This window comes from Gobius niger, assembly GCF_951799975.1.
Source record: "Gobius niger genome assembly, chromosome: 8".
Classification (NCBI taxonomy): domain Eukaryota; kingdom Metazoa; phylum Chordata; class Actinopteri; order Gobiiformes; family Gobiidae; genus Gobius; species Gobius niger.
In genome coordinates, this window is record NC_136859.1 from 34871812 (window position 1) to 34893833 (window position 22022).

At 41.4% G+C, this 22022-nt stretch overlaps 3 protein-coding genes across 3 annotated transcripts in view; 1 reads left to right on the forward strand and 2 right to left on the reverse strand.

Moving 5' to 3' along the window:
• tbx20 (T-box transcription factor 20) overlaps positions 1-22022 on the reverse strand; it is a 486889-nt gene that overhangs the window by 238009 nt on the left and 226858 nt on the right. The gene's annotated exons all lie outside the window — the stretch shown is intronic.
• On the forward strand, positions 3842-5671 carry LOC306966761 (uncharacterized protein; the record flags this gene model as incomplete). The annotated part of the gene is made up of 3 exons (XM_079561575.1): positions 3842-4260; positions 4693-4801; positions 4919-5671. The coding sequence occupies exons 1-3, from the start codon at positions 4064-4066 to the stop codon at positions 5669-5671; spliced, it is 1059 nt and encodes a 352-aa protein (XP_079417701.1). The 5' UTR covers positions 3842-4063.
• On the reverse strand, positions 6442-8110 carry LOC306966762 (uncharacterized protein; the record flags this gene model as incomplete). Its single annotated transcript, XM_079561576.1, has 3 exons — positions 8095-8110; positions 7941-8017; positions 6442-7417 (listed from the first exon to the last, which is right to left on the reverse strand). Exons 1-3 carry the CDS (start codon positions 8095-8097, stop codon positions 6442-6444), a joined length of 1056 nt encoding a protein of 351 aa, XP_079417702.1. The 5' UTR covers positions 8098-8110.

The window sequence follows — 22022 nt, forward strand, 5'->3', positions numbered from 1 at the left end:
TTCTTTGCCAAGTACTGTAATTGTTTCCCCCTTTATTATACCCCAAATATCTTCAATATTTTATTGTGAATGTGCAATGTTTTTTGCGTGTCAATGAGGGCTGACAGAGTAGTATTATTACACTTCCAAACAACCATAACACGGTAGCTCCGTTTACACAGAAGACTCATGTATGTATGACCCTACAAACACATCAGTTGTCTGTCAACATCAACAGGCATAAGAATGTCTCTCCCATGCAATGTTTGTAGTCAAAAACTCAAGTGAGAAAAGTTTGCTAGCCTTAAGCTATTCTATCAAAACAAAGGCCCTTTGACAGGGTGGAGCTAGTGCTAACTGCTAACTAGCATTCCTATCGCACCACACTGACACCTTCCCCATTGCAAAAATAGTTCTAGTTCTTAGTTACAGTGGAAGAGCACACTGCTTTTCTCTTTGTCAGTAGAAAACGACTTACCTGAGGCAGAAGTGTCCTCCTGGTTTCAGCCCAGAGACGATCGATGGTGCACTGCTCTTGCCTTTGCAGAGAAGGGTTTGGCTTGTTCCCATTGGCTGCAAAACCATCCATTTTACTGGCTGTCCAAACTTCAGGGTGGAGATAATTAGCATTTATACAATATATGAATACGCCGATCGGCGATAGGCGTAAAAAGCGGCGTTTTATCTTGTAGCGCCAATCGGCGTTAGCCGTAAAAAGCAGCATTTTATTTTGAAAAACAGCGTTTTGAACGCCGGCCGATAGAGGCGAATTATGCTAGTTTTGGCTTTCCATACTGAAGCGCCCTTTTTTGCGCGCACCGCTGCGCGCTCCATGCGCGCCTTCAAATTGAAGACATCCTGACAGGACCAGGCGTGTGCACGCTCCAGTCGCACATGTTTTAGATCTTTTCTTCCCAATCCCTTTTACCCCTTTAAAATTAAAATATATGAAATAAAGAAACGTAAACTTTTACTCTGCCTACGAAGTTCTTTGACTGCTGCCGAAAACCCGGGATCTCTAAACACGGACGAAAGACAAAGGAAGTGGTGCGGACAAACAAAGTAGTCATGGCTGAAGGTATTTCACGTTTGAAAAGAGTAAGGGGAGCGGTACGAAGTTCAGCCACAAAATTGACGCAAAGCATTGATACTGAACTAAGAAAGGACCTGCCAGATTTGTTTGTTTTGGAAGAATACATGGAACAATTAATGGTGAAGGAACAAACACTGACGGATTATGATCGAGATATCGAAGCTGGAATAAAGGATGACGAACTGGAGCAAGAAGTGAAGTCAACTTTGGAGTACATGGAACATTAACTTGAGAAAAACAAGAATAAGGTGCGCATTGCGCTCGGAGGATGAAATGGGCAGTACACGTTTTTCAGGCCAAAGCAACAGAGGCCCTTGAAATAACACGGTCAAACTTCCCAAACTGATCATACAAAAGTTTTCTGGAGAAATAAGCGAGTGGCAAGGTTTTTGGAGTCAATTCGAAACTGCAATTCACAACAACAACAAATGGACAGATTCAGCTACTAAAATCATTTCTGACAAACACTGCAGCGAGTGCTGTTGCTGGACTTGCTCGCACCGAAGAAAACTATGACAGTGCCATTAACATGCTGCAAAGTCGTTTCGGTTGCAAGGATTTGGTGATAAATGCTCACATGAATAAACTGTTGAATATGACTCCTGTAAAAAGAGCAAATGATATTGTGTCACTGCGCAAATTGTATGATGACTGTGAAGTATAAGTACGAAGCCTAGACGCAATGGGGGTTGTATATGATACTTATGGAAGTCTCTTATGTCCCATTTCATTAAGGGGACAATGTACTCAAAGCGAAAGATTTAATGGATTTTTTAAAACTGGAAGTGGAAAGCAGAGAACGAACTGCAAATCGTACACAAAAAGGAGAACCTCCACAACGGGAAGAACAAAATGCATTTTATGACAGAGAACAAAGAATGAGAAAAGGTTCAAGACACGCTGACATCGTGCCGTCAGCTGCAACCTTTCATACATCGAGTCAAAATGAAATGAGTGAATGTTTGTTTTGTGGACAAAGGGACCACAAGCCCTCAGAATGTACAGAATTTACTGTGGAAACCAGACGTGAAAAATTAAAACAAACTGGACGGTGTTTTGTGTGTCTCGGTCCAAGGCATCTAGCGCCCAATTGCAGAGTGCACGGCCTCAAATGTGAAAATTGTGGACATAAACACTATACATCAGTCTGTACCTATCATGCCCGAGTGAGACAAAAGGAAATAGAGTACGAAATAGTGAAAACGAACGAATCTGTGAATGTGTAATTATTGGAGACGCCCACAGTGTGCTCATCAAAATTAAAGACTGTGTATGAAAAACTGAGACAGTTTACACGAAAAGGGCCTACAGGTGGCTGATACACCCGTGCGTGGTATGGAAACGGAAGAGTTGGGAATACTGATTGGAGGAGATTATTATTGGAATAATGTCACCGGAAAAACGGAAAGATTAGAAAAAGGACTTGTTGCTGTGGAGAGCAAATTTGGATGGCTCATTCAAGGAGTTGTGTCTGTCCCAGTTATGAATGTGACAATTGAACCTGTTGAAGTTGAGGTGCTTCATTTAAGCGTTGGTGAAGAAAAAATGATTACAGATCAATTACGCAGTTTTTGGGAAACAGAGTCGCTTGGAATTAATGTGGACACAGACAAAAACCCTGATGTGGACACATTGACAACATTTGAAGAATCTGTAACATTGAAACAAGGCAGATATGAGGTTTCGTTACCTTGGAAGGACAATTTGAATTTGTCAGATAATTACAACAATGCTCTGTATCATTTGAATAGTCTGTCTCGCGAATATTTGGCGGAGGGGATCATCAAACGAGTGGACAATTTGAAAACCGAAAATCTGATCTACTATTTGCCACATCATCCAGTAATAAGAGAGAACAGAAGTACAACAAGATTACATGTGGTGTTTGATGGTTCTTCTCATGAAAAAGAAATGCTCTCGTTAAATGACCTCGTTACACACCGGACCGAATCTAAATCCTGACCTGCTCGATATGTTGATCAAATTCAGGCAACATAAAATTGCAATGATGGCAGAAGTGACTAAAGCGTTCTTACAAATTTCTTTGAACGAGAAAGATTGAGATGTGTTGTGTTTTTTGTGGCTAAAAGACAAACCAATTCCCTTCGAAGAAATCAAGGTGTGCGTAATGAGGATGACGCACGTGCCATTTGGTGCGTCAGCCAGTCCATTTCTTTTGGCGGCCACTATAAAACACCATCTGAAAAAATACCAAGATGTGTATCCGAACAAAGTGAAAAAATTGAATGAATGCTTATATGTGGATGATTTTATCACTGGTGTTGAGGACGTGGACGAAGCTATCACCCTGTCAAACAGAGCGAACATGAAGCTGTGTAAATGGAGTACGAATTCACAAGAGTTGCAAAACATTTGGAAGAAAAACGAGGACGCAGAAGTTGTGGAAATTAAAGGTCAAAATCCAAGTTTTAGGATTGTCCTGGGACCCCAATGGGCTATTTGCACAGTGAGACGTGACGTATTTCCGGTTTAAAACAAGCCAGATGACGTCTTTCCGGTTGCCGCGACGCTAGCTCTCGGACAGTCAAAACAGTGTTGTTTTTTGTGTGCCTGTTTGTGTGGTTGTGTGTCTACACGATGACATCAAAAAAGACGAAGTTTACCTTCCAAACAAGAGAAGATAGCACATCAAGAGAATCCTGTTGTGTTCCTAAGTGTCCAGTTTCAGCCAGATGTAGCTCTGCTTTGAGTTTTTTTACGCTCCCACAAGAGGAAGAGCTGCGAAAAAAGTGGGTTGTCAACATCCGGAGAGATCATTTTCCGATTACAAACCATACTCGGGTCTGTAGTCGTCATTTTTTGCCAGCTGACAAAAAGGAGCCATCACATCCACAAGGGCGTCGGCGTTTAAGAAGTGGAGCTGTCCCCGTTCTTTTTGAATGGAATAATTTCTCCCTTCCTGCCCCTCGTCCTGGTGTTTGGGAGCGAAGAGAGCGACCGGACTCTCCCTCTGATGACCCCGAGGAGGAAATGGATGTACGACGTCCTGACCACGACTACTGCTCCTCTGCTGAGCCGTGTGCGTTGGACTTAGCCCTTGGTGTTATTGCGGAGGTCCGGGCAGAGAACGCTGAGCTCCGGAGACAGATGGAGGAGATGGCCATCAGCAATAAGTTTGGCTTGGAACGGTTTGCTGCTTCAGATGAGGACATTAGGTTTTATACAAGGTAAGGAATGTTATCAACACATAACTGTAGCTATTAAAATAGCATTAGCGCCTAGCTAATCATAAAACAAGAGGAGCAACTCTGAATAAACGAGGAAAGCTGTTTGTCAGTGAAAGGCCAGTAGTTTATGCAAATGTCTGAGATGTCCTCTGCAATTTACTACTGTTGTTGAGTTGCGTGAGATAAATATGAAAACTGTAGTCATATGTCATAATACCGTAGGCTATGTTCTTATTTGCTGTCTTGCTTGAGTCAAAATACTGCAGTGTACTCTTGACAAGTATTCAAAAAATGATGATCAAATATGTGGTGTCAACACAGAAAAATACTATATATATTTTTTCCATTACTCTAGTTATTTCCTTGTGTTCTGAAATCCTAAAGTATCCTTTGAATGTTTTTGACTAAGCATAGTATTTTTTCCATGAACAGGTTTGCAAGTTATGCCCACCTGATGTCATTCTGGAGCCAGATTGAACCAGCCACACATGACATTGTGCGTGTTACCAGAGCTCAGATTATCCGCCCTTCTCTACCAACGGTAATTTTTACATCATTTTTATTTTTTTATTTAAAATCACAAGCTACACTGTAGCCATAATCTTGGAACAGACTAATGCAAAATAAATAATCCTATATTTTTGTAATTTTCTCGCAGTCTCTTCAGCCAATGAATGAGTTTTTTCTCTTCATGATGTACTTGTCATTGGGCCCAGCGCAGAAAGACCTGGCTCAGAGGTTTAAGATTCACCAATCCACCGTGAGCCGCATCATCACCACCTGGGCCAACTTTCTATACACGGTGCTTGGAGCAATTGGCATTTGGCTGGATGAGATGACCATTAAGCAGAATCTGCCTGAGGTTTTCTCTGACTACTCCGACACACATGTCATCCTGGACTGCACTGAGCTGCGCTGCCAGACCCCAGACTCCCTCCTGCAGAGCGAGATGTACTCCAACTACAAGTCCCACAGCACCTTCAAGGGACTCATTGGGATGGCTCCTCATGGTCCAGTGATGTTTGTCTCCCCACTGTACCAAGGCAGCATCAGTGACAGAGAGATTTTAAAGCAGTCAGGTCTGGTCCCTCTTCTTCAGCCCTCAATGGCTATTATGGTGGATAAGGGATTCCTTGTAGAGGATCTTGTTCCCTGCAAGGTCTACATACCTGCTTTCTTGAGGAAGAAGCAGCAGCTGTCAAGAGAAGAGGTCAGGGAGACTCAGTTCATTGCGAGGCTAAGAGTCCATGTGGAGCGTGTGATCAGAAGGGTGAAGGAGCACAAACTGTTCAGCACTGAGATCCCCTTGTCCCTAACTGGCTGCATCAACCAGCTTTTTGCTGTGGCCTGTGTCTTGATTAACTACCAGAATGGACCCCTTGTCAAAGCCTGGGCCAGAAAAGAACTTTGAAGATTCACTCTGTTTTACTTAATTTATCCATTAATGATTTGTATGTAGTAAATGTCTATAATCTAAAAGCTCCCACACACTGTATCACCCTTTTGGTCAATTATTGTTGCAACATTTCGATCAAACTGACCGTCATCAGGCTTCAGGGAAGCCCGACAAAAGTCAGTTTGATTGAAACGTTGCGACAATAATTGACCAAAAAGGTGATACAGTGTGTGGGAGCTTTTTTCTTTCTTTTTTTTAGAGTTATGTCTATAATGAATACAATCATTTGTATATAGTTGTCTATAATGAATACAATCATTTGTATATAGTTGTCTATAATGAATACAATCATTTGTATATAGTTGTCTATAATGAATACAATCATTTGTATATAGTTGTCTATAATGAATACAATCATTTAGAAATGTAGATGTCAAGACAATTTGTGTGTAGTGTAATTAAGACCAACAAAAGTGTGTAAATAAAGTGCTTTATTTGTAATTTGATCCAATGAAACTTGGACTGTTAAAGATTTGTTGTTCAATATTTTTGGTTTAACTATATACATTTTATTTACAGAAACAAGTCTATCAACAATTATTTGGGGATTTTCCAAAAACAACAATGAAACCCATTCTCAAACATGAAATCAGTAAATACAATTACAACCAAACGTGACATAAGTTTCCTTATGATGCATATTGAGGATCAAACAAGTTTTACTTTCAAATTGGATAGTTGTTAAGAACAAACAGTAAGAGTAAGATTAATTGCATTGTACAGTTTTAATTTGAGGACAAGTACTTCAGGAGGTATGTATAAAAGAAAAACAAATCACACTTCTGTTTCAGAGTGATCAGAACTGCCTCATCCCTATGAATGCGCTGCACAAACATATCATCATTGGCACACACAACAAAATCACACCATGCCATTCCAGTGATTAAGAGTTGCCCCTGTACCTGCCAATAGTAGGAGTGGCTCTCCTTTAGCTTGTGCTGGCCTTGCTGTGCTGTAAGGTACGCACAGTCAACAAAGCTCTGAACATTGGGACACTTCACTTCCACCAGGCCGAACACTGGCCTCTCCAGCGGATCATACACCAGCCCATCAGGTGACGCCCCCAACCATGGCGCATCTGGATGCACAACCAGCCCACATTGTGTGAGGTTGACATTTTTCATGGTCGCATAGTCTTTTAAAGCTCCTGCTTCCATGTCAAGCCCCCTCTTCATGTGTGCCGTTTGTCTCACCCCCTGTATGATCCTCGCAGCCAGGTTGTCAGCAGATCGGTCTCCTCTCACATGACACACCTCTCTGAAGTGAGATGCAGTCACCCTCTCCTTCCTCAGAAGATGCCACTCAGGTGCTGCACTTTGACCTCTGGTTGAGGCTTCAATGAGGCGAGACTGAGACAATGTTACACACAGAGAGTGCAGATGAAGCTGTTCCTGGCTCGTTGGTACAAAACTACAGTCAGTCGATGTCATGTGGTAGTCATCCAGTGGTAGTTTTGGAAAAGGCGGTGCATCCTGATGTGTGGTCAAAACATGAGGAGACGATGGAGGAGGATGGTGATAGGACAGAAAACTGCCAGCCTGCACTTTTCCAAACTGAGACTCAACGAGGGGTTTGTCGCTCGAGATGTTCATGCAGCAGATCAAGGGCAAGACGCTTGGGTCAAATGCAGCATAGTGAGCTGAAGGGTTGAGGGTGGATGGGGCTGGAAGCTCACCACTGTATCCCTTGTAGAGTGAGGATCTAAAAAAAAGCTGAATGAATATTGCTGTTTATACATTTCAAAGTACATAAGATTTTTTTTCCCACCTGTTTTAATGACAATACTGTACAATACTGTACTACTTGTACTGCTACTTTGTCTAATCAAGCGGGGACAATTGAGTAACTAAAGTGTTTCAACTATTTCAAAACTACTAAAGTCTCAACATAAAAAAAAAAATCTCATGTCTTCTAATGCGTGATATTTAGTTCAGTAAATTTGATAAATTGTATTTTTTCACACCAAGTGCCATGTAATAAAACATACGGCTTTTTTGTATCACCAGAAATTTAAACCATTTAAAACGTAAATGTACTACAACTAAAATATAACAATATAGTTGATAATAACTCAACTTATATAGCGCTTTTCTACCTTTATCAGTACATAAGATACCTCTATTTAATACTACTTGTTTGCTGTTGCTGTTGACCCTCTGAATGTTCTTGAGAGCCAATGTAACAAGTGAATTTTTCCATTGTGAGATCAAGTCCTATCTTATACCTTATTCCGCTAGTTGATGTAGTTCCTGCTTTGGCCTTGACAACAACCATACGGTCCACAGGTCCAGGCTTTACTCCCTGCAAAGTACATGGAGAATGACTGATGACAAGTACTATGGAACAACAAATACTGTGCAAAATAAAAGAATGCAAACCATAGTTCGAGGTTTGTGCCACTTTTGCTCAATTTCAGTGCATGACAGGACAGGTGGCACAGCTGATATCCCACACTGAGAGTAATGAGCAGTTTGGTAAAGGAGTGCAACCAGATGGTTGCACATTGCCTTCCCAGCTACACAAGAGCAGGAACTCCTTATAAGCACAACTGGTAAAGAATCTCGTAGCGTAAACTGAAACATACAGAATACTGTTTAAGATGAGTTTTACAAGACAATGGTGTATATTTTTGAATGAATTGTGCTAAAAAGTAGAGTAAAAGAGAGCCTAATTGGCAACATAGCTCCCAGGATCATTCGGGTACTCAAACCCCTCCACCACGTTAAGGTGGCGGTTCCAGGAGGGAGTCTGTAGGTTGGAAATCTAAATTTCGAATATGCATGTTGCACAGGAAAAAATATTGTATACACATGATAGGTGTCAAATAGTCCAACTCTCCTTTTCTTAGTGGCATAGCTGCCACTGCTTACCGCTGTTTCAGCTCGCTAAGCTTAATTTACTTTTTTGAGACAGCAAGTGATTTGCTGCAAACTGTGCCCAGCTACAAAGTAAGTATCTGCCCGACTAAATGCACCGTGGAACCATTTAATCTTAAAACAACTTCCAAAGAACTAGGAACAACAGAACAAATCTGACAGGACTGAATGTGATATTTAGAAACTGTCCCTACACTCAGCTGGTGAGGAGCTTCGGACTTCTTCATGGAGTGGTAGCACCGAGCTCTTACTGTCACCTCTCCTGAGACAGCTTTTACCTGACACTGGAAATTACAGACATAACATTTGAAACACTACCCTACACTAGTATGTCAACCTGCTACAATAAGGTCTTAAGTAAAAACAGTAAATGCGGTTCTATCACGGAATTGTGATGCTAGTTACAAGTTAGCATTGGCATAAGTGACTTACCTTCAAAGCAGGTTATATAGGAACAAACATAAAATTTGAAGCCTTTCTCCATTAAGCTCTGTGGAGTTGAGCTACATGAACGCACTATCCGCCGTATATCATTAATGGATAGTTTGGGAAGTTCCAGCAAACAGCGCGTAAAGTCGAGAGACTCAGCCATCGTCATCTGCAAACAGTGCTCGGCGTTGAACCGGAAGTTCTTTTTCTGGCTTGACTAAACGCGGAAGTGAAGCGTGCATATAGCCTATAGCGACGAATTCATGTTTGAAACGGACAAATTGATGGTACATCTGAACTTTAAAAATGACAAAACAGGGTGTACTGCAGACAGCTGCGCGCATTTTTGACCCGATTGGTCTCTTGTCTCCATTTACATTTCACGTAAATCTTCCCGAGGACTTACAGATAAAATGGCATCAGTGGTGTTCTGAAATATCTGAATTGAAATCAATCATAATTGCTCGCCGCTATCAATCAATCAATCAATCAATCAATCAATCAATAAAACTTTATTTATAAAGCGCTTTTCATACCGAAAGGTATCACAAAGTGCTTTACAGATTACTTAAAACAATGCGCCTGGGACAACCTCCTATATATATACATTTTATATATTAGGATTAAATAAATATATTAGTCAGTTAAAGACTAAGCTAAATAGGTGGGTGTTGAGCCTGCTCTTAAAAACATTTTCATTCTCTGCAGCCCTGAGCTCCTCCTCAGGTGGTTCCAGAGGCGAGGGCCGTAATATTGGAAAGACGCCTCACCATGAGTCTTTTTGTTGTCTTTAGGAATAACTAGGAGGCCCCTGCCGGAGGAGCGAAGGGGCTGAGAAGGTTCATAAGGTTAAAGCAATTCTGAAGGATAAGAAGGACCAAGAACATTAAGACATTTAAAAACCATTAAAAGAACTTTAAAATCGATCCTGAAACACACGGGGAGCCAATGCAGCGATTCTAAAACCGGTGTAATGTGGTCCCGCCTCCTGGTCTTCGTCAGGACACGAGCTGCTGTAAACCTGAGATACTCTTTTTGGGAAGACCAGAAAGCAGGGCATTACAGTAGTGGATACGACTGGTGATAAAAGCATGCATTAGCGTCTCCGTGTTGGCCCGAGAGAGAATGGGGCGGACTCTGGCTATGTTCTTTAGATGGTAAAAACCTATCTTTGTGATATTTTTGATGTGTGGAATAAAAGTCAGCTCAGAGTCAAAAATCACACCAGGTTCTTCACCTGTGAGGAAGGATTAAAGACAGTGACTGTAGTTTGGGTAAAAGTCTCTCTCTCAGGGCCGATGATTAACATTTCAGTTTTGTCCTGGTTAAGCTGGAGAAAGTTTTCTGCCATCCATCCAGGATTTGATTCTAAAATGCAGTTAAAAAGTGCAACTATTGGCCTGGTGTCATCTGAGACTATGATGCTGAAGAGTCTGAAGATTTAAATGCAGTCGTTACGCACAAAGAAATACACGTGTTTACTGACGCAAGTGAGAAAGCTTTTTGTGCCGCAGCTTATCTGAAATGTACTAAAACAAATGGACACTGCACAACCAGTCTAATTGCCTCAAAGACGAAAGTAGAAAAAAATCTGGACGTGACAGAAAATGAAATGTGTTTTTGGACAGATTCCATGATTGTGTTTCATTGGATTCGAAGCAGCTCTACTCAATGGAAGCTATTCGTGGCAAATAGGGTCATGGAGATTCAAAGCTTATCTCTGCCTGCAAACTGGAGACACTGTGCTGGAGAAGAGAATCCCGCTGATCGTGGCACCAGAGGAGTATACCTTGTATAACATACTAAAGAATCAGCCATCTAGCATTCATGGTTTTGGAGAAACAGCAATCTGTTTTTATGGCCGCAAACGCGTTCTCTCGCTGAAAACACGCACTTTGAGGAACTCACAGCTTTGTGCATTGTCACAGCGGAAAACCATCTCATATGCAGAGTCAGTGGCAGGGATGAACATCCCAGTCAACAAAAGTGTGGTTTTGGGTTGTTTTCATAAGTGAGACCTGACAAAACTGACAGTTATTCAGAAACATGAAACTGACTTTGTGGAAAAACTATGTTATCAAACTTGACCAAACCGTGGTGTCTTGTACAAGGTGGGACCCTGTATAACATACTAAAGAATCAGCAATCTAGCATTCATGGTTTTGGAGAAACAGCAATCTCTGTTTTGGGTTGTTTTCATAAGCGAGACCTGAGAAAACTGACGGTTATTCAGAAATTTGAAACTGACTTTGTGGAAAAACTATGAGATCAAACTTGACCAAACCTTGGTGTCTTGTACAGGGTGGGACCCTGTATAACATACTAAAGAGTCAGCCATCTAGCATTCATGGTTTTGGAGAAACAGCAATCTCTGTTTTTATGGCCGCAAACGCGTTCTCTCGCTGAAAACACGCACTTTGAGGATCTCGCAGCTTTTTGCATTGTCCCAGCGGAAAACCATCTCATATGCAGAGTCAGTGCCAGGGATAAACATCCCAGTCAACAAAAGTGTGGTTTTGGGTTGTTTTCATAAGCGAGACCTGAGAAACTGACGGTTAGTCAGAAATTTGAAACTGACTTTGTGGAAAAACTATGTGTTTAAACTTGACCAAACCTTGGTTTCTGTTACAGGATGGGACCCTGTATAACATACTAAAGAATCAGCCATCTAGCATTCATGGTTTTGGAGAAACAGCAATCTCTGTTTTTATGGCCTTAAACGCGTTCTCTCGCTGAAAACACGCACTTTGAGGAACTCGCAGCTTTTTGCATTGTCCCAGCGGAAAACCATCTCATATACAGAGTCAGTGGTAGGAATAAACATCCCAGTCAACAAAAGTGTGGTTTTGGGTTGTTTTCATAAGTGAGACCTGAGAAAACTGACGGTTGGTCAGAAACTTGAAACGGACTTTTTTGGAAAAACTATGAGATCAAACTTGACCAAACCTTGGTGTCTTGTACAGGGTGGGACCCTGTATAACATACTAAAGAATCAGCCATCTAGCATTCATGGTTTTGGAGAAACAGCATTCTCTCTTTTTATGGCCACAAACGCGTTCTCTCGCTGAGAACACGCACTTTGAGGAACTCACAGCTTTTTGCATTGTCACAGCGGAAAACCATCTCATATGCAGAGTCAGTGGCAGGGATGGACATCCCAGTCAACAAAAGTGTGGTTTTGGGTTGTTTTCATAAGTGAGACCTGAGAAAACTGACGGTTATTCAGAAACTTGAAACTGACTTTGTGGAAAAACTTTGTAATCAAACTTGACCAAACCTTGGTTTCTGTTACAGGATGGGACCTTGTATAACATACTAAAGAATCAGCCATCTCGCATTCATGGTTTTGGAGAAACAGCAATCTGTTTTTATGGCCGCAAACGCGTTCTCTCGCTGAAAACACGCACTTTGAGGAACTCACAGCTTTGTGCATTGTCACAGCGGAAAACCATCTCATATGCAGAGTCAGTGGCAGGGATGAACATCCCAGTCAACAAAAGTGTGGTTTTGGCTTGTTTTCATAAGTGAGACCTGACAAAACTGATAGTTATTCAGAAACATGAAACTGACTTTGTGGAAAAACTATGTTATCAAACTTGACCAAACCGTGGTGTCTTGTACAAGGTGGGACCCTGTATAACATACTAAAGAATCAGCCATCTAGCATTCATGGTTTTGGAGAAACAGCAATCTCTGTTTTGGGTTGTTTTCATAAGCGAGACCTGAGAAACTGACGGTTAGTCAGAAATTTGAAACTGACTTTGTGGAAAAACTATGTGATTAAACTTGACCAAACCTTGGTTTCTGTTACAGGATGGGACCCTGTATAACATACTAAAGAATCAGCCATCTAGCATTCATGGTTTTGGAAAAACAGCAATCTCTGTTTTGATGGCCTTAAACGCGTTCTCTCGCTCAAAACGCGCTTTGAGGAACTCGCAGCTTTTTGCATTGTCCCAGCGGAAAACCATCTCATATACAGAGTCAGTGGTAGGGATAAACATCCCAGTCAACAAAAGTGAGGTTTTGGGTTGTTTTCATAAGTGAGACCTGAGAAAACTGACGGTTATTCAGAAATTTGAAACTGACTTTGTGGAAAAACTATGAGATCAAACTTGACCAAACCTTGGTGTCTTGTACAGGGTGGGACCCTGTATAACATACTAAAGAATCAGCCATCTAACATTCATGGTTTTGGAGAAACAGCAATTTCTGTTTTGATGGCCTTAAACGCGTTCTCTCGCTGAAAACGCGCTTTGAGGAACTCGCAGCCTTTTGCATTGTCCCAGCGGAAAACCATCTCATATACAGAGCCAGTGGTAGGGATAAACATCCCAGTCAACAAAAGTGTGGTTTTGGGTTGTTTTCATAAGTGAGACCTGAGAAAACTGACGGTTATTTAAGACCTTGAAACTGAGTGTGGAAAAACTACGTGATCAAAATTGACAAAACCTTGGTGTCTTGTACAGGGTGGGAAACTGTATAACATACTAAAGAATCAGCCATCTAGCATTCATGGTTTTGGAGAAACAGCAATCTCTGTTTTTATGGCCTTAAACGCGTTCTCTCGCTGAAAACACGCGCTTTGAGAAACTCACAGCTTTTTGAATTGTCCCAGCGGAAAACCATCTCATATACAGAGTCAGTGGTAGGGATAAACATCCCAGTCAACAAAAGTGTGGTTTTGGGTTGTTTTCATAAATGAGACCTGAGAAAACTGACGGTTGGTCAGAAACTTGAAACGGACTTTTTTGGAAAAACTATGAGATCAAACTTGACCAAACCTTGGTGTCTTGTACAGGGTGGGACCCTGTATAACATACTAAAGAATCAGCCATCTAGCATTCATGGTTTTGGAGAAACAGCATTCTCTGTTTTTATGGCCTTAAACGCGTTCTCTCGCTGAAAACACGCACTTTGAGGAACTCGCAGCTTTTCGCATTGTCAGAGCGGAAAACCATCTCATATACAGAGTCATTGGTAGGGTTAAACATCCCAGTCAACAAAAGTGTGGTTTTGGGTTGTTTTCATAAGTGAGACCTGAGAAAACTGACGGTTATTTAAGACCTTGAAACTGACTGTGGAAAAACTATGTGATCAAAATTGACAAAACCTTGGTGTCTTGTACAGGGTGGGAAACTGTATAACATACTAAAGAATCAGCCATCTAGCATTCATGGTTTTGGAGAAACAGCAATCTCTGTTTTGATGGCCTTAAACGCGTTCTCTCGCTGAAAACGCGCTTTGAGGAACTCGCAGCCTTTTGCATTGTCCCAGCGGAAAACCATCTCATATACAGAGTCAGTGGTAGGGATAAACATCCCAGTCAACAAAAGTGTGGTTTTGGGTTGTTTTCATAAGTGAGACCTGAGAAAACTGACGGTTATTTAAGACCTTGAAACTGACTGTGGAAAAAATATGTGATCAAAATTGACAAAAACTTGGTGTCTTGTACAGGGTGGGAAACTGTATAACATACTAAAGAATCAGCCATCTAGCATTCATGGTTTTGGAGAAACAGCAATCTCTGTTTTTATGGCCTCAAACGCGTTCTCTCGCTGAAAACACGCACTTTGAGGAACTCACAGCTTTTTGCATTGTCCCAGCGGAAAACCATCTCATATACAGAGTCAGTGGTAGGGATGAACATCCCAGTCAACAAAAGTGTGGTTTTGGGTTGTTTTCATAAGTGACACCTGACAAAACTGACAGTTATTCAGAAACATGAAACTGACTTTGTGGAAAAACTATGTGATCAAACTTGACCAAACCTTGGTTTCTTGTACAGGGTGGGACCTTGTATAACATACTAAAGAATCAGCCATCTAGCATTCATGGTTTTGGAGAAACAGCAATCTCTGTTTTTATGGCCGCAAACGCGTTCTCTCGCTGAGAACACGCACTTTGAGGAACTCACAGCTTTTTGCATTGTCCCAGCGGAAAACCATCTCATATGCAGAGTCAGTGCCAGGGATAAACATCCCAGTCAACAAAAGTGTGGTTTTAGGTTGTTTTCATAAGCGAGACCTGAGAAACTGACGGTTAGTCAGAAATTTGAAACTGACTTTGTGGAAAAACTGTGCTTAAACTTGACCAAACCTTGGTTTCTGCTACAGGATGGGACCCTGTATAACATACTAAAGAATCAGCCATCTAGCATTCATGGTTTTGGAGAAACAGCAATCTCTGTTTTTATGGCCTTAAACGCGTTCTCTCGCTGAAAACACGCACTTTGAGGAACTCACAGCTTTGTGCATTGTCACAGCGGAAAACCATCTCATATACAGAGTCAGTGGCAGGGATGAACATCCCAGTCAACAAAAGTGTGGTTTTGGGTTGTTTTCATAAGTGAGACCTGACAAAAATGACGGGTAATTTAGGACCTTGAAACTGACTTTGTGGAAAAACTATGTGATCAAACTTGACCAAACCCTGGTGTCTTGTACAGGGTGGGACCCTGTATAACATACTAAAGAATCAGCCATCTAGCATTCATGGTTTTGGAGAAACAGCAATCTCTGTTTTGATGGCCTTAAACGCGTTCTCTCGCTGAAAACACGCGCTTTGAGGATCTCGCAGCTTTTTGCATTGTCCCAGCGGAAAACCATCTCATATACAGAGTCAGTGGTAGGGATAAACATCCCAGTCAACAAAAGTGTGGTTTTGGGTCGTTTTCATAAATGAGACCTGACAAAACTGACGGTTAGTCAGAAATTTGAAACTGACTTTGTGGAAAAACTATGTGATTAAACTTGACCAAACCTTGGTTTCTGTTACAGGATGGGACCTTGTATAAGATACTAAAGAATAAGCCATCTAGCATTCATGGTTTTGGAGAAACAGCAATCTCTGTTTTTATGGCCTTAATCGCGTTCTCTCGCTGAAAACACGTGCTTTGAGGAACTCGCAGCTTTTTGCATTGTCCCAGCGGAAAACCATCTCATATACAGAGTCAGTGGTAGGGATAAACATCCCAGTCAACAAAAGTGAGGTTTTGGGTTATTTTCATAAGTGAGACCTGAGAAAACTGACGGTTGGTCAGAAACTTGAAACTGACTTTTTTGGAAAAACTATGAGATTAAACTTGACCAAACCTTGGTGTCTTGTACAGGGTGGGACCCTGTATAACATACTAAAGAATCAGCCATCTAGCATTCATGGTTTTGGAGAAACAGCATTCTCTGTTTTTATGGCCTTAAACGCGTTCTGTCGCTGAAAACACGCACTTTGAGGAACTCGCAGCTTTTCGCATTGTCAGAGCGGAAAACCATCTCATATACAGAGTCAGTGGTAGGGATAAACATCCCAGTCAACAAAAGTGTGGTTTTGGGTCGTTTTCATAAATGAGACCTGACAAAACTGACGGTTAGTCAGAAATTTGAAACTGACTTTGTGGAAAAACTATGTGATTAAACTTGACCAAACCTTGGTTTCTGTTACAGGATGGGACCTTGTATAAGATACTAAAGAATAAGCCATCTAGCATTCATGGTTTTGGAGAAACAGCAATCTCTGTTTTTATGGCCTTAATCGCGTTCTCTCGCTGAAAACACGTGCTTTGAGGAACTCGCAGCTTTTTGCATTGTCCCAGCGGAAAACCATCTCATATACAGAGTCAGTGGTAGGGATAAACATCCCAGTCAACAAAAGTGAGGTTTTGGGTTATTTTCATAAGTGAGACCTGAGAAAACTGACGGTTGGTCAGAAACTTGAAACTGACTTTTTTGGAAAAACTATGAGATTAAACTTGACCAAACCTTGGTGTCTTGTACAGGGTGGGACCCTGTATAACATACTAAAGAATCAGCCATCTAGCATTCATGGTTTTGGAGAAACAGCATTCTCTGTTTTTATGGCCTTAAACGCGTTCTGTCGCTGAAAACACGCACTTTGAGGAACTCGCAGCTTTTCGCATTGTCAGAGCGGAAAACCATCTCATATACAGAGTCATTGGTAGGGTTAAACATCCCAGTCAACAAAAGTGTGGTTTTGGGTTGTTTTCATAAGTGAGACCTGAGAAAACTGACGGTTATTCAGAAATTTGAAACTGACTTTGTGGAAAAACTATGAGATCAAACTTGACCAAACCCTGGTGTCTTGTACAGGGTGGGACCCTGTATAACATACTAAAGAATCAGCCATCTAGCATTCATGGTTTTGGAGAAACAGCAATCTCTGTTTTTATGGCCTTAAACGCGTTCTCTCGCTGAAAAAACGCGCTTTGAGGATCTCGCTGCTTTTTGCATTGTCCCAGCGGAAAACCATCTCATATACAGAGTCAGTGGTAGGGATAAACATCCCAGTCAACAAAAGTGAGGTTTTGGGTTGTTTTCATAAGTGAGACCTGAGAAAACTGACGTATTCAGAAATTTGAAACTGACTTTGTGGAAAAACTATGTGATCAAACTTGACCAAACCTTGGTGTCTTGTACAGGGTGGGACCCTGTATAACATACTAAAGAATCAGCCATCTAGCATTCATGGTTTTGGAGAAACAGCATTCTCTCTTTTTACGGCCACAAACGCGTTCTCTCGCTGAGAACACGCACTTTGAGGAACTCACAGCTTTTTGCATTGTCACAGCGGAAAACCATCTCATATGCAGAGTCAGTGGCAGGGATGGACATCCCAGTCAACAAAAGTGTGGTTTTGGGTTGTTTTCATAAGTGAGACCTGAGAAAACTGACGGTTATACAGAAACTTGAAACTGACTTTGTGGAAAAACTTTGTAATCAAACTTGACCAAACCTTGGTTTCTGTTACAGGATGGGACCTTGTATAACATACTAAAGAATCAGCCATCTAGCATTCATGGTTTTGGAGAAACAGCAATCTGTTTTTATGGCCGCAAACGCGTTCTCTCGCTGAAAACACGCACTTTGAGGAACTCACAGCTTTGTGCATTGTCACAGCGGAAAACCATCTCATATGCAGAGTCAGTGGCAGGGATGAACATCCCAGTCAACAAAAGTGTGGTTTTGGGTTGTTTTCATAAGTGAGACCTGACAAAACTGATAGTTATTCAGAAACATGTAACTGACTTTGTGGAAAAACTATGTTATCAAACTTGACCAAACCGTGGTGTCTTGTACAAGGTGGGACCCTGTATAACATACTAAAGAATCAGCCATCTAGCATTCATGGTTTTGGAGAAACAGCAATCTCTGTTTTGGGTTGTTTTCATAAGCGAGACCTGAGAAACTGACGGTTAGTCAGAAATTTGAAACTGACTTTGTGGAAAAACTATGTGATTAAACTTGACCAAACCTTGGTGTCTGTTACAGGATGGGACCCTGTATAACATACTAAAGAATCATTGGTCTAGCATTCATGGTTTTGGAGAAACAGCAATCTCTGTTTTTATGGCCGCAAACGCGTTCTCTCGCTGAAAACACGCACTTTGAGAAACTCGCAGCTTTGTGCATTGTCACAGCGGAAAACCATCTCATATGCAGAGTCAGTGGCAGGGATGAACATCCCAGTCAACAAAAGTGTGGTTTTGGGTTGTTTTCATAAGTGAGACCTGAGAAAACTGACGGTTATTTAAGATCTTGAAACTGACTTTGTGGAAAAACTATGTGATCAAACTTGACAAAACCTTTGTGTCTTGTACAGGGTGGGACCCTGTATAACATACTAAAGAATCAGCCATCTAGCATTCATGGTTTTGGAGAAACAGCAATCTCTGTTTTTATGGCCTTAAACGCGTTCTCTCGCTGAAAAAACGCGCTTTGAGGATCTCGCTGCTTTTTGCATTGTCCCAGCGGAAAACCATCTCATATACAGAGTCAGTGGTAGGGATAAACATCCCAGTCAACAAAAGTGAGGTTTTGGGTTGTTTTCATAAGTGAGACCTGAGAAAACTGACGTATTCAGAAATTTGAAACTGACTTTGTGGAAAAACTATGTGATCAAACTTGACCAAACCTTGGTGTCTTGTACAGGGTGGGACCCTGTATAACATACTAAAGAATCAGCCATCTAGCATTCATGGTTTTGGAGAAACAGCATTCTCTCTTTTTACGGCCACAAACGCGTTCTCTCGCTGAGAACACGCACTTTGAGGAACTCACAGCTTTTTGCATTGTCACAGCGGAAAACCATCTCATATGCAGAGTCAGTGGCAGGGATGGACATCCCAGTCAACAAAAGTGTGGTTTTGGGTTGTTTTCATAAGTGAGACCTGAGAAAACTGACGGTTATACAGAAACTTGAAACTGACTTTGTGGAAAAACTTTGTAATCAAACTTGACCAAACCTTGGTTTCTGTTACAGGATGGGACCTTGTATAACATACTAAAGAATCAGCCATCTAGCATTCATGGTTTTGGAGAAACAGCAATCTGTTTTTATGGCCGCAAACGCGTTCTCTCGCTGAAAACACGCACTTTGAGGAACTCACAGCTTTGTGCATTGTCACAGCGGAAAACCATCTCATATGCAGAGTCAGTGGCAGGGATGAACATCCCAGTCAACAAAAGTGTGGTTTTGGGTTGTTTTCATAAGTGAGACCTGACAAAACTGATAGTTATTCAGAAACATGTAACTGACTTTGTGGAAAAACTATGTTATCAAACTTGACCAAACCGTGGTGTCTTGTACAAGGTGGGACCCTGTATAACATACTAAAGAATCAGCCATCTAGCATTCATGGTTTTGGAGAAACAGCAATCTCTGTTTTGGGTTGTTTTCATAAGCGAGACCTGAGAAACTGACGGTTAGTCAGAAATTTGAAACTGACTTTGTGGAAAAACTATGTGATTAAACTTGACCAAACCTTGGTGTCTGTTACAGGATGGGACCCTGTATAACATACTAAAGAATCATTGGTCTAGCATTCATGGTTTTGGAGAAACAGCAATCTCTGTTTTTATGGCCGCAAACGCGTTCTCTCGCTGAAAACACGCACTTTGAGAAACTCGCAGCTTTGTGCATTGTCACAGCGGAAAACCATCTCATATGCAGAGTCAGTGGCAGGGATGAACATCCCAGTCAACAAAAGTGTGGTTTTGGGTTGTTTTCATAAGTGAGACCTGAGAAAACTGACGGTTATGTAAGACCTTGAAACTGACTTTGTGGAAAAACTATGAGATCAAACTTGACCAAACCTTGGTGTCTTGTACAAGGTGGGACCCTGTATAACATACTAAAGAATCAGCCATCTAGCATTCATGGTTTTGGAGAAACAGCAATCTCTGTTTTTATGGCCTTAAACGCGTTCTCTCGCTGACAACACGCACTTTGAGGAACTCACAGCTTTTTGCATTGTCACAGCGGAAAACCATCTCATATGCAGAGTCAGTGGCAGGAAAGAACATCCCAGTCAACAAAAGTGTGGTTTTGGGTTGTTTTCATAAGTGAGACCTGAGAAAACTGACAGTTATTCAGAAACTTGAAACTGACTTTTTGGAAAAACTTTGTAATCAAACTTGACCAAACCGTGGTGTCTTGTACAAGGTGGGACCCTGTATAACATACTAAAGAATCAGCCATCTAGCATTCATGGTTATGGAGAAACAGCAATCTCTGTTTTGGGTTGTTTTCATAAGCGAGACCTGAGAAACTGGCGGTTAGTCAGAAATTTGAAACTGACTTTGTGGAAAAACTATGTTATCAAACTTGACCAAACCGTGGTGTCTTGTACAAGGTGGGACCCTGTATAACATACTAAAGAATCAGCCATCTAGCATTCATGGTTTTGGAGAAACAGCAATCTCTGTTTTTATGGCCGCAAACGCGTTCTCTCGCTGAAAACACGCACTTTGAGGAACTCGCAGCTATGTGCATTGTCACAGCGGAAAACCATCTCATATGCAGAGTCAGTGGCAGGAAAGAACATCCCAGTCAACAAAAGTGTGGTTTTGGGTTGTTTTCATAAGTGAGACCTGAGAAAACTGACAGTTATTCAGAAACTTGAAACTGACTTTTTGGAAAAACTTTGTAATCAAACTTGACCAAACCGTGGTGTCTTGTACAAGGTGGGACCCTGTATAACATACTAAAGAATCAGCCATCTAGCATTCATGGTTATGGAGAAACAGCAATCTCTGTTTTGGGTTGTTTTCATAAGCGAGACCTGAGAAACTGACGGTTAGTCAGAAATTTGAAACTGACTTTGTGGAAAAACTATGTGATTAAACTTGACCAAACCTTGGTTTCTGTTACAGGATGGGACCCTGTATAACATACTAAAGAATCAGCCATCTAGCATTCATGCTAGATAGCTTTGTGCATTGTCACAGCGGAAAACCATCTCACATGCAGAGTCAGTGGTAGGGATAAACATCGCAGTCAACAAAAGTGCAATTTTGGGTTGTTTTCATAAGTGAGACCTGAGAAAACTGACGGTTGGTCAGAAACTTGAAACTGACTTTTTTGGAAAAACTATGAGATCAAACTTGACCAAACCTTGGTGTCTTGTACAGGGTGGGACCCTGTATAACATACTAAAGAATCAGCCATCTAGCATTCATGGTTTTGGAGAAACAGCATTCTCTCTTTTTACGGCCACAAACGCGTTCTCTCGCTGAGAACACGCACTTTGAGGAACTCACAGCTTTTTGCATTGTCACAGCGGAAAACCATCTCATATGCAGAGTCAGTGGCAGGGATGGACATCCCAGTCAACAAAAGTGTGGTTTTGGGTTGTTTTCATAAGTGAGACCTGACAAAACTGACAGTTATTCAGAAACATGAAACTGACTTTGTGGAAAAATTATGTTATCAAACTTGACCAAACCGTGGTGTCTTGTACAAGGTGGGACCCTGTATAACATACTAAAGAATCAGCCATCTAGCATTCATGGTTTTGGAGAAACAGCAATCTCTGTTTTTATGGCCGCAAACGCGTTCTCTCGCTGAAAACACGCACTTTGAGGAACTCGCAGCTTTGTGCATTGTCACAGCGGAAAACCATCTCATATGCAGAGTCAGTGGCAGGGATGAACATCCCAGTCAACAAAAGTGTGGTTTTGGGTTGTTTTCATAAGTGAGACCTGAGA